The sequence below is a fragment of the Mesoplodon bidens genome (assembly GCF_964165515.1).
Source record: "Mesoplodon bidens genome assembly, chromosome: 16".
In the NCBI taxonomy this organism is placed as follows: domain Eukaryota; kingdom Metazoa; phylum Chordata; class Mammalia; order Artiodactyla; family Ziphiidae; genus Mesoplodon; species Mesoplodon bidens.
The window spans coordinates 71,764,656-71,776,928 of NC_138173.1; the positions used below are offsets into that span (position 1 = coordinate 71,764,656).

Sequence of the window (12,273 nt, forward strand, 5' to 3'; positions counted from 1 at the left end):
GGGAGAGAGAGAGAGAGAGAGAGAGAGAGAGGGAGGGAGGGAGGGAGGGAGGGAGAGAGAGAGAGAGAGAGTGTGTGTGTGTGTGTGTGTGTGTGTGTGTGTGTGTGTGTCCCCCCAATACGTTTGGGTCACTTAAATGTTCTGAGCAACTGTTTCTTCATCTCTAAAAACTGGTGACTTGTGACCTAGCACATCTCTGTGGTTCCTTCTAGCTGTATTTCTGTATCTTGAATGCAGGAGGTTATGGAAGGTTGGTTGAATAAAGGAGAGAGCCACCAACAGACTAGCCAGTCCTCGGTGAAGGCGTGCCTGATTTATGGATGGACTTTGAACTTTGCAAAGGCTCCCGACTTTGAAGAGTTTCTCTGTGCCCTCCTGCATGTGTGCTAAGCCTTTTCAGTCATTCTTAAGGTTTGAAAATGCATTTCCTGCGGTAGCTGACTGGAGCCCGGATCACAGTGCACATTTGTGGTGCCTTTCTCCCTGACACATGAATGACTGATTTCTAGGTAAGGCTGTGCCATGTTCTGGTGCTTGTCTTACACGACAAACTCATTTATCTCTGGCCGCTGGGAAGCGGTGCTGTTGGGGGACTGCATTTCAGGAGAAGTGGACTTGAACGAGTGTTGAGTACTGGCTGTGAACTGACCGCCCGGCTGGGCACTGGGGCTGTGGAGGTGAGCAGGCTCCGAGGACAGCGTGCTGGCAAGAGCAGTCCGCCTGTGTTAAGTGTGAACGGGAGCACTTAACTGCTTACATGCTGGTGGAGCGTAGAGGAGTGAGGCTCAACACGCTTTAAATGCCATCAGTGCATATGACAAGCTTAATGCTTCAGTTGAAACCTCGCAGAATCCTGGGAGGTTGGTATTTCCTCTCCCTGTGCTCAGAGACGTCAAGTAGTTGGCTCAAGATCACACAGCTAGTAAGCAGGAGAACCGGGGGCCAAGTCGAGGTCTCTCTGGCCCTCAGGCCAGTCAGATTTGGACACCATCACCCATGGCACTGCCGGGTCTCGTGGTAACTGGGATCGGATTCACCTTTTTTAAACAAAAGGAATAGGAAGCTTGTAGTGTGAGCAGCAATTCAGTACGAACGTGACAGTGACCTCAGAGACTCTCTTCACGTTTGTTATCCTCTGATGACATGGAGTTTCTCTGGCTGTGTCTGACCCACTGCTGTTAGTGTCCCAGAGGCCGGGGAAGTGTTGGCCATCTTTCTCCAGAGGTGGGCGTGGTGGTGGTGAGGGTGACAGGCGGGGATTCTGGCACACGCTGCCATGTGGTGGCTGGCTGGAGATGGAGGGGCTTGCCGTGGGAGCACTGCAGTGCCTGAGGTGGCCCAGTGACACCTAGCAAGGTTGACTTGGGAAGTGCCCCTCTGTCTCTGACGCTGAGAGGTTGTCTCCTGACTTGTGGATGTGAGGCGAAAGGGCAGCTGGAGTTTCTTACTGCAGCTTTGGGCCTCCGGTCCAGGGCAGACACAAACCATGCAGGTGGAGTAAGTGGCCCAGTGCCTCTGGCTTGAAGTGGCTTTGGAGAAGTCTGTTTTGTGCACGGCTAGTCCTTTGTACCCAGAGTGGTGCGTGCACCAAGCCTGTGCTCAGCGAGTCCTGGTGTGAGCCTGGAGAGATCTCTGTCTGGCCCGGCAGTCATTAGACCTGAGTTGGAGCACTACCTATAGTTGCTTGAAGAAAATCCACGACCTTTCCCAAGACCCGATTTTCTCATCTTCAAAGGGATCAGAGGGTTAGTGCCTGCAGGATGGCCATCTCAGGAAGACCAGCAGAGTCTGGTCAGTAAGGCGTGGAGGTGCCCCGCAGCCAACAGCTTGGCCAGGTTGGTGGCTGGGGATAATTTCATGAGCATCTCACAAAGACATTTGTCTCCTTTCTCCCTGGAGAGTCCCACATGGATACTTGCGGTGCTGGGCACCTGCCCTCTTGGAAGGTTCTGTGAGAAGGAGGGGCCGGAGGAGAAGATTCAGTGCTTTGCTGTCAGCTTCCCGGTGTACAGCCCTCCTCCCCAGCTGCCGGCGAGACATGTCTGCCAACTCTGTGGATGCAGGAGGGGTGGGGTGTTCCAGACTGCTACCTGGGAGGGCAAGACAGGGAGGGCAGGCAGAGGAGGCTTTGGAGTCCCGTGGGCCTGGGATCCCTTGCTGACAGTGGTGGCACTTAAGCAAGGTATTAAACTGCTCTAAGCCTTGGTGTCCTCATTTGTAAGTGCTGATAAACATATCTTCCCTACAGGGTGTTGAGAGAACTGAAAGTAGTGGGTACAAAGCCCCTGGCCTCCCACCTGGCACGTAGTAAATGCTTAATAAAAAAAGCAACTGCTCCAGGGCTGGGCTGTCACCGGGGCAGAAGGCTGGAATGGAAAGGAGAGTCTTAGACCAAGTGGTGAGGGGGGCAGCTGAGCATCTGGTCACCCTTACGGGTCCCAGACTCTCTCCTCCTCCCTTCCTCCCTCGGAAAGTGGCTGCCAGGGAATCACACCCTAGAATGTAAACCCTGGGTTGTAAGGCATGGAAGCCAGAGGTCTGTGCATTCCACTCTAATGTTAAGGGAGAAAACATTTCCCCTCAAATCCTTCCAACTGCCCTCCAGGACTGCCGGCATAAGATGGGTTTTGGAGAGGTGGGCTCCGAAGCTCAGACAGGTTATTTGACTGAGGGTGCACAGTCGGTCCCGGAAGGTCTGGGACTGCAGAGTGTCTGCCCAGCTACACTCTGGGCTCCTGGTCCAAAACAGAGATGTGTGGTCCCAGGTCCTTCACCTAGTCTGCTGGGGCGATGCAGGTGCCCCCAGGAGCTAAAGCTGGTTCAGAAAACCCGGAGAGCAGCCATGCATAGGGGAAAAACTCAACAAAGAACAACTAAGCACTTTCTATGTGCTGGAGACTGGGGATTTCATTGAGAGTTGATATGCTTAATCCTCACAGTTCTCTTAGGAAATAGGTTCTATTATCATTTCCACTTTACAGATGAGGAAATCAAGAGGTGAAGTAACTTGCCCAAGATAACACAGCTAGTGAGCAGCTAAGCCATGATTCTAAATGCAGGCTGTCTGGTCCCAGAGGCCACACATTTAACTGCCTCAGCTGACTGGCTCTTGCAAGTTTAGCCCAAAGAAAGACGTGAAGAAGATTCTTACTGGGGACTCTGAAATGGCACCTCACCTGGAGCCAGGCCTGTCTAGGGGTGGAGCTTAAGAATGAGGGAAGTCCGGCTGGGACTTAGGGGCAGCTTAGAGCTCCTTGATTTCCACTCCTAGCATCTTTGGGTGTAGAGCTGCCTCTGATTTGATTTCCACTCCCAGCATCTTTGGGTGTAGAGCTGCCTCTGTTTATATCAGGAGTACAGGCGGTTGCCTGGGGGGCTGGGAGGAAGATTCACTCCCGGAGGAGTGGCATGCCCATGGCTTATTCCTTCATCAGATATTTCTGGTGCCTCTCCATCTGTCCTAGTGCACTAAGCGCTGGGAACTTTACCCATAAAACAAAACTCTAGCCCTGTCCCTGAGATGCTCGTGGTCTGATGAAAACAGAGTTACAGCTCTCTGAGAGCGAGGCTTGCTCAGCGCTGGTGGGACACAGAACAGTAACCAGCTTTGCTGGGGAAGTCCGGGAAGGCTGACCAGGGACAGTTACGTTGAGGTCAGGACTTGAAGTGGGGGTTTGGGGGGGCAAAGGCAGCACAGATGCGGAGTCTTTGGCCTGCTGGGGGACACTGACTCTACACGGGAAATCTGAAAACGGCCTGATGGAGGATTTATCGGGGATGGGGGTCGGAGCGTGTATGGTCGGAGGACATCAGCACCCACGTGTGTCCAGGGGACGGGCCTGGGGCGCAGCTCCCTCCTCTGCATCCGGGCACAGCAGGCTTTCTGCGCGAAGAGAATGACTACCCGGCGGCAAGTCGGGATGACAAGGCCGACCTGAAGGGCACGCGCTTTTAAGTAATCGACCTCGGTACCGAGGGTCTCGGGGGTCGGCGCTGAGCGCGGGAGGCGCCAAGGGAGGACGGCGTGCCCACGTTATTTTCTAGCACATAGGAGGGGACAGCAACGCGAGATAAGTTAGGAAAGTCCAGGGAGCTTAAAGAGCAGGGCGGCTCGCCCCTCCGCCTTTCCCCAGAGCCCGCTGCGCCGAGCGCGGGCGCTGCTCGGCGTCCTCTCTCCCCGCCCGGCCCCTGACCCGACCAGGGGGCCGAGCGCGCAGCCCTCCTGCCGTAAAAGCTCGCTGGGTGACCTTGGGCGAGCCGCTTCACCTCTCGGGGCCTCAGTTTCCCGGTCTCTGCGTCTGGCCATGCGGTAGCCGACCCGTGGGGCTCCCCGCGCACCGTGGGCGAGCGCGGGGCGAGCAGGAGGCGCCGGGAGGCCCCTTCCCGGCCCGTCCGCGCAGCCGGTAGCGGCCCCCCCTGGCGGCGCGCCGCGGCGGGCGGCGGGGCGCGGGCGCAGCGCGCAGGCGCGGCGGGCGGGGCGCGGAGGGCGGGGCCGGGCGCTCGGCGGGGCCGCTCGGAGAACGCGGGGCGGCGTGCGGCGTGCGGGTGGTGGCTGAGCTCGGCGCTGGCGCCAGCTGGCTGGGTTCGCCTGGGACTGCCTCAGGCTCGCAGAGTGTGCCGCCGGCCGGGCAGGAGGGCCCGCCTGACCACGCCGTCCCGTGGCGGGAGCGCGGGGGCCGCGTCCGGGAGGCAGTGGCCGCCAGCGCGGGGCAGTCGGCGGCCACCGCCTGGGGACCGGGGCTGCGCGGCCGCTTCCCGCCTCGCGGCGCCGCCGTCGCCGCCGCCGTCGTCGCCGCCGCCAGGCCGACCGCCCGGCTTGGCTCCGCCGCGCCTCGGCCGCGGCGTCCGGCCCGGGTTCCGCGCCGCTAGGGCGTGGGCGGGGTCGGGGGTTGCGTGGCCGGCGCTGCCCGCCCGCCTCGAGTCCGCGTCCCGGGCCCGGGCGGCCGGCGAGCATGGAGGAGAAGTACCTGCCGGAGCTGATGGCGGAGAAGGACTCCCTGGACCCCTCCTTCACGCACGCCCTGCGGCTGGTGAACCAAGGTAGGGGCGTTACTGGCGCCCGCGGCCGTTGGAGACCCGGGAGCGGTGGGCCAGGGGGCCAGGGACCGGAGGGTCGGGACCGGGGGGGCAAGGCGGGAGCGTGGGGCTGGCTGGCCGTCGCCCTCGGGGCGACTGGAGGGGACCCAGGTCGCAGCCTGGGGGCGTTCGGGTAGAGACCTGGGAGCGTACCGGACACCTGGGGAGCGCCGAGGTGTGTGTGCGCGTTGGGGAGACTCGGGAAGGAAGGAGGCTGAGGCGTTTGGCTAGGACTTGAAGGAAACCTTTGGGGCCTCGAGGGTACCCAAGGGAAACTTCTGGGTGGGGGACGGCGAACATCTGGGGGCTTCGTCGGGGCGGGGTTGAATGATCTCATTGGAGGGGGAGAGTGGGGCGGGGGACTCGGGGAACTAGTGCGTTTGGCTTGTCTGGAGGGAAGGAACTGGAGCAAGCTGGAGGGAAATGGAAGGATTTGAGGGGATCGAATGCAGAAGAGGTGAAGGGAGCAGGTGCTTGGATTGTTGGTGAAGTTTGAGGACCTTTGGAGGAGGTTTGGGGTCAGACCCCAAGCACTCTGGAGGAGCAGGGTCAGCGGTCCCAGTGGCAGAGACCCGTCTCCTGTCGCATCCCCTCTTTGTCCCGGGTCCAGGCTCTAGCCGCCCTCCCTGGGGGTGGGCAGCTCATGCCAAGCCTTGCAGGCTGGCCCTCGAGGGCCATTAGGGGAGAAGAGGCCCACACCGGGGCCCGCTTCTTGGCTTGCCTGTCCTCTCTTTGGGAGCCTCTGGCTGGGCCGCCCTCCTTGGGGGCTGGCTGGGGATTCGGAACGCCAGCCGCGGAGTCTCTGCTGCCTGTGCCATCTTAGCACTACTCCGGCCAGCTCAGGGTGTGAGCAGCCCTGGGGAATGCGTCTGGAGCCGTGCGGGCCCAGGACAGTGTTCCCAGGCTTGTTCCTCATCAGGCTTCCTGAGTAATCTTCTGGGATGGATGGTAAATTAAGCCTGCCTTCCCGGGAGCAGCCCTTTATTCCTCCTGGATGTGGAATACGTGTCTCAGAGAAAGCTGGGTTTGGGAGCCGCTGGTCTGCTGTTTCTCTGGGTGATGGCAGAAACATTATCTGGTCGGATCTGTTACCTTTCGCCTGAATCACTCACTGTGCCTTGATAGTCTGTGCTTTCTGCCTCAGGCGGGTCTGCTGGTCTTAATGCTGGCCCTGGCTCTTTTATTGTTGGAAGTGAAAGATGAGGCAGACATATTCTGCTTGTGTATAGATATCTATATTTTAAAACAGCGACCTCCGGTATTTGCGCGTTGCCCCCAGTTCTTCCGAGTAGGGTGTGCGTGTTGTTGACTCCGGGTGGTGGTGGGGAGACTCACTGTCTCCAAGAATTTCAGCTTGATATTTAATTTGTTGAACGGAGACTGGTTCACAGAGCTTCCCCATTTTATTTTAATTGTAGGCTTGTTTTTATTTCTTAAATAACATGGGCTTGTGAAGAAGTAATGGGCATGCATTAAAGTAAGAGAATTTTAAGTTCTATCGCCATGCTCTTCCGAACAGCCCTACAGTTAGATTTGTACTCCTCGCTCTTTGTGATTTACATATATCTTTTGTCGCCTGCTGGGCTGTCATCTCTTGAAAGATATTTCTTTGTACATTGTGTGAGATCACTGGCGTTAGAAATATTCTGGATTGTAGAATGAGTGCACTTTTCTTAATAAAGAAGCTGAATCAAAGTTACGTTGTACTCAATGAAGGAAGCAGTTCAGCAAAAGTGTAGTAAGTTATTTTATTTTAAAAGTCAGAATTGTTTTTCTGTGCCAGGTTGCTGCAGTACATCCATTCTAATACATTCAGAATTCTTTTGGTTTCTGTGTTTTTACATGTGGTAATTGCCTCCAGTTATTTGAAACAGATCTTGGACAGTGTTGCCATTAGTGGTTTTTTTTAAGATCTTAAACCGGATTACCTTACTTTTCCATCCAAAATGTAGTTCTTGTTAAGAAGTACGCTTCTCACATCGAACAGATATGTGGAGGAAGAAAGATACTGCTCAGGTGCTCTTACTACTGTTAATTTAGATTATTTCAGACTGAAATGTTTTCCCCTTAAATCACAGGCTGGTGTCTGGAATGCAGAACCCTATCATTTAAAATATTAATTACGCTCTGTTACGTAACTTCAGAACTACAAGTGCATTTCTAAAACATAGTGTCTTAAATCTGAATTGGCTATTAGGAAACTGATTTTAAATCTGATAATCATCTTGTGAGTGACTATTGAGAGCATTTTTATTCTTTTTTACTTGTATTTTTGACTGTTTGCATCTAAAGGAGGCACCTGGTTTTTCAGATGTTATTCTGAATCTCGATACTGGATTCCAAATTCGGGCACTAACTTGTGCAGTGCTGATGAGTCCGCAGTGCACACCTCTGTTTTATTATGGAGTGACATGCAATAGACAAGACATGATGGTTAACATCTCCAAATGCTAACAGTAGCTTTGTTTGCATAGTGTTCTAAAGTTTCTGAGGCTCTTTCAGGCACATGCTGTCTACTTGTGTTCTCACACTTGCACGCTGGTGAGGCAGCCTTTGAGGTCTCCATTTTTCAGGGGAGGGAGCTGAGGACCTCAGCTGTGGGAGCTCGCAGGTAACTGAGATAGGTTAATCTGAACTCAGGTGTTTGGTCTCATAAGGCCCTTGTTCTCCCTACTTATGCCTTCCCCAAAAGATGGCTCTGAAACACTTCACACGTGCTAATTTACCTGCAGAAATCGATGTAACTAATATGCTTGTTTCCTGCCGACTCCTGTCGACTTCCTGTTGATTTTGTTAAAAAGTTTTTGTCGGTGCTTGTCTAGTGGTCTTCTTTGAAGAAACAAACATTCACGGTAGATTTATCCAACAGGATATTAGTGCTCAGGTCAAGGGGCATTTTTAAATTAAAGCTCTCTGGAGACCAATATATGACTTCAGTAATCAACACACTATGATAATGAAACAGTTGATAAATGAGGTGTGGTCATTTTAAAAAAAAATTCAGCATTTGTAACCATGTTCAACTTCCTAGCTGAATTACTTTTTTTCCTAATAATCCGTAAGTAAGAACTTGAGCTGGGATCACATCAAGATGTATGCTTCTCTGCTAACGTAGGTCGGCTTTTACACTTTCCAGGCTTGTGTTTCGTAGTGGACATTAGATCCTGACTTTTATTTCTGTTTTCTCAGGATAACTGATTTTCCTTCCCCCCACCCCTCAAATGTCGAATGCTTTTGTTTCTTTGCCAATAGTAACGGGTAATGTTTACTTGATGTTAAACCGAATCAAATAAAATAGACTTTTTTTTTAATAGACTTTTTTAAATCGCCCCTCCGCCTCCCCCCAAACACCACTGCCTATAGAGTGAGTTGACATTGCAGTTTCTTGCCAAGGAGGTTAATTGGAGAGGAAAGTAGCATTGCATGTTTTATATTATATTTGCTAGTAGGGGATGTGCTGACTCTTACTAAAAAACATCTTCGGAAATGTCTTACGCTTATAATTTAATCCAGTTCTCTGGTATTGCTTTGGATGTTTTTCAATCCAAGCCAAGTAACCATTAAGTAAGATTGCATAACCCTGTCTTTTTAATTATCTGATGTAATATATGGATTGGTGGCTGGTTCACTGCCAAGTTATATTTAGTGGTTGGTTACAAGAGGAAGTGGAGCAAAGGATTCCAGATTATGGTGGTCTATTCATGTCGAGATAAATAAGTGTTTTTCATATTACACAAATTTCTCTAATAATAGGACTCTTAGCATTACTCAGGATATGTGTGAGGGGTCAACATGTATAAAGGAAGGATCATTATTTTGCCTTAAGTGCATCTCTTTGTTCAACAAAACTCAATGGCTTAAGAGTTTCATTTTGGGGGATCCTTTTTGTCAATTTTTTTGATCGCTGGCGTGTTGTCAGGCATTTAAAATAAGAGAGAAGAATGAGAATGAAAATTACAGAGTTATATTTAGCTGTGGTGCCTTCATGCCATAGTGTGTGATTCTCTGCTTTATCCAGAGAAGGATGTGGTTATTTAAGTTTTTAATAGTTTTCCTTAGGGTTATCAGGTTTTGTTTTTTGTAAGAAAATGGATGCATGACTCACACTTTTCGATAAGCCATTTCTGAATTTTTTATAGTGTGTTATGCTTCAAAGGGATCCAGTGATTGTCAGTTACCGTGTTTTGGTGTCTGGACCTTAGTAGGGGTTTACTGAGAACCTGCCTCGCGGGGCATTTGTGCTGGTCCTGAAGGTGGAGAGGGGACAACGGTCTCTGCTCTTGAGGAGCGTCTGCCGTCCCTGCATTCGACGGAGAGTGAGTTTTAAGTTTATAGATGCCCTCTCCTTTCCTAAGGAAGGTCTTATTAGCCTTCAGCTCTTCTTTTGAAACATTTAGTGACAGGCAGTTTAGATTTGACTCTCAGTCTAGGAACATTTTCGAGGTGCTTCTCTGTGCCCGGTTAGGTCTATAATCTCAATACTGGGAACAGCCCAGAAATGTAGAGGCTATTAGCCTAATATTTCACTTGTAGAAACCAAGACTCCAACAATAAAGTTGAGTCACCCCGAGTGACACACTTACAAAATGTCCAGGTGGAGGTTCAGGCTTTGTCCTTCTCCAAGCCCATTGTTCTTTACACTGTTCTTCACACTGACCCTTGGACATATAAAGGGTCAAGCTCTGAGGGTACCGTTAGTAATGACAGAAGGGGGATTCAGACTCTGGCCTCTTAGGCGCAGTTTGTTCTTTTCTCCCTAGCCTGTGCCGGAATTAAAAGATGGGTTATGTAGCATCTGTCGTTATACTTTATCCTTCCAATTTCTGCTGTAGGTATCTCCTCCCCCCCAAATGGGTCAGAGCGCCTATTTTCTGGTCCCGAAGCAGCCACCGCCTAAGTCTCTGATGAGGTTATAGTCATCACACTGTACTGATTGGATCTCTTTGTCTTCCCTGGGAGAGAGTGGGGTGCTTGGGAGGCGGGGCTTGGTCTTAACATGTCTTGGCGTCTGCAGCACCTCATATAATCCTTGGTACGTATCCCTGGCAAACTCCAGTCTTCGTTTCAGTGTTTTAATTCTCATAACGGTAGAAGAGTTGGAAAGTATATTTGGAGTTTGGCAGTCATTAAAGGCTTGGCTCTTTACCACTTTAGAGCCCCTGAGTTGGGGGTAGGAGGAAGTCACCAACACCTCTGCAGACAGAAATGAAAGGAAGTTCTAAGTGAAATGCAGTGTTAAACAAGCAGAACATCCCAGGGCTCTGTACTCGTGGTGGAACAGTAGGGATCCTTCTCAGGAGGTAATGAGATGTTATCAGGTCTGCTTTGAATCAGATGCTTATTTACTTTTATTCTTCCTTGAGGAACTTGTTAGCCAGTGCACTGTAATACAATTAGCTCTCCTTCCCTAAACTCCTAATGAGATTTCTTATGACAGGATTAAACCAGAAATTTGGAGGCCCTCATCACTTGCCGAAGAAACCTTCTTACCTGAAGGAGTTAATCTTCAATCTCAGATGCCAGATAGACACCCAAAGCCCAAGGAGCAATTGGGGTCACAGATGGAATGCCAGCAGCAACTTGGATCTCACAAGACCCTTTGCTTGTTGTCATCCTTCCCCGTGAGTGGAGATGGAATGGTTTTTATGTTTCATCAAAAAGTAGAAGTAGAGTGTTCCTTAGCATTGGAATAATGATTCTAATAAAAGCTGCCAAATTGAGGGCCTCTGTGCCAGGTGCTTCCTATGCAGTGTCTCTCATCCCCACAAGATCTTGCAAGGTAGGTGGTTTTATCCCCTGCCCGCCTCCTTTATTTTTTCCAGTGAGGCATCTGAGGCTCAAAAGGGTAAAGTAACTTGCCCAGTCTAGGTATGCAGCTTTAAGTAGCCAGGCTGAACTTTTAAATCAAGTCTGCAGTGTTTTGATAGGATACTTTAAGAGGCAAAGGGGTGGAACCCAACATTGTTGTTTGTTTTTAGGTAAGAGTTTCATTGTAGTAGAAGCCAGTTAGGAATTTCCATTTGTGATGATGAATTTTTAAAAGAGGTTCCTGAAAATGTGTTTTACCAAAGAAGGCAAGCTCCTTTTTTTCCTGTGTTCTCCGGCAGTACTTTGCAGTGTTCAGTAAGCATTCAAGGTAAGGATTTTTAACTATGTGTATTTCAGTAGTCAAGGAGAAAATAGAAAACTTTCTGTGTTGAGAATTAATCAGTATCTCTTGATAAAGCTTTGTCTCTTGAAGGAACCTCTCAGAGACACAGGGCTCCTTGTATTGGTATTTAATACTCTATCACAGACACAATTGGTATATCAGGGATTTATAGTCAGTTTATGGTATGTTTAAAAATTCTCCATCTTCTAAAAATAGGCTCATAAAAGGAAAAAAAAGTGCTAGAACATACAAGAACGTATTCCCGCAGATAATGGTTTTGGCCTTCTGAAGGAGGGCGGTGTTTGAATATACTTGATTGCAATTGTTAATAATCATAGTTACTGTTAATCAAGAACCTTTTCTGGGTTAGATGCTTTATGTACGTTATTTCATTTAATTCTTCTAACAGCTGTCTTAAAAGAGTAAATCATTTTACCTTATTTTATAGGTAAGAAAACTGAGGGCAGGAAGGTTAAATAATTTGCCTAAGGTCACACAGCTAACAAGTGGTAAGCCAGGGTTCAGATCTGTATCTGCCCACCTCCAGGGCGCTGAACCGCATAGCTTACCTGCAAGCTCCAGGCAGAGGTGGGAGCTTTCGTCGTGGCTGGGTTTTCATGTTGACTCCCCTGGGAAGATCTCTGTCATGCAGCTCTTAAAATGCACTGTCCGGCATCGGACTGGTCATCCGTGAGCAGAGCCGGCTGCACAGAGGGGCAGACAGTGGTGTGACCGCGTGGGGTATGAGCTGTGTGACCATGGGCAGCGCGGAAAGTCTGGTGGATGCGTTTCCATGGGGAGCGGCGTTACTTCACAGGGAAGAGCTTCTAAAAGGGCCGCGGGATTATGGGAGGCAACAGCTTTCTAGTCTGTAACCCTGTGCCAGTTACTTAACTTCTCGGAGCCTCAGCTTCTCATTTGTAAAGTTGGAGACCTTATACCTGCTTTGTGGGGTGATTGTGTTAGGCGTGAGGTAAGTACGGTGTCTGACGTGCAATGAGTGCTAGGCAGACATTACCTGCTCATTTCACAGAATTGCCTGAGAC

The 12,273-nt window shown here is 50.6% G+C and overlaps 1 protein-coding gene across 2 annotated transcripts in view; it reads left to right on the plus strand.

Moving 5' to 3' along the window:
- Positions 1-4,852: 4,852 nt before the first annotated feature.
- The window catches only part of KHDRBS3 (KH RNA binding domain containing, signal transduction associated 3), a 162,945-nt gene continuing 155,524 nt past the window's right edge, over positions 4,853-12,273 (plus strand). For both annotated transcript variants that reach the window (XR_014017832.1, XM_081258933.1), the window contains exon 1: positions 4,853-5,040. Coding sequence is in view for 1 of the 2 variants with exons in the window: in XM_081258933.1 (XP_081115059.1) it covers positions 4,953-5,040 (88 nt within the window). In the remaining variant the exon portion in view is untranslated. The remainder of the gene's footprint in view (positions 5,041-12,273) is intronic.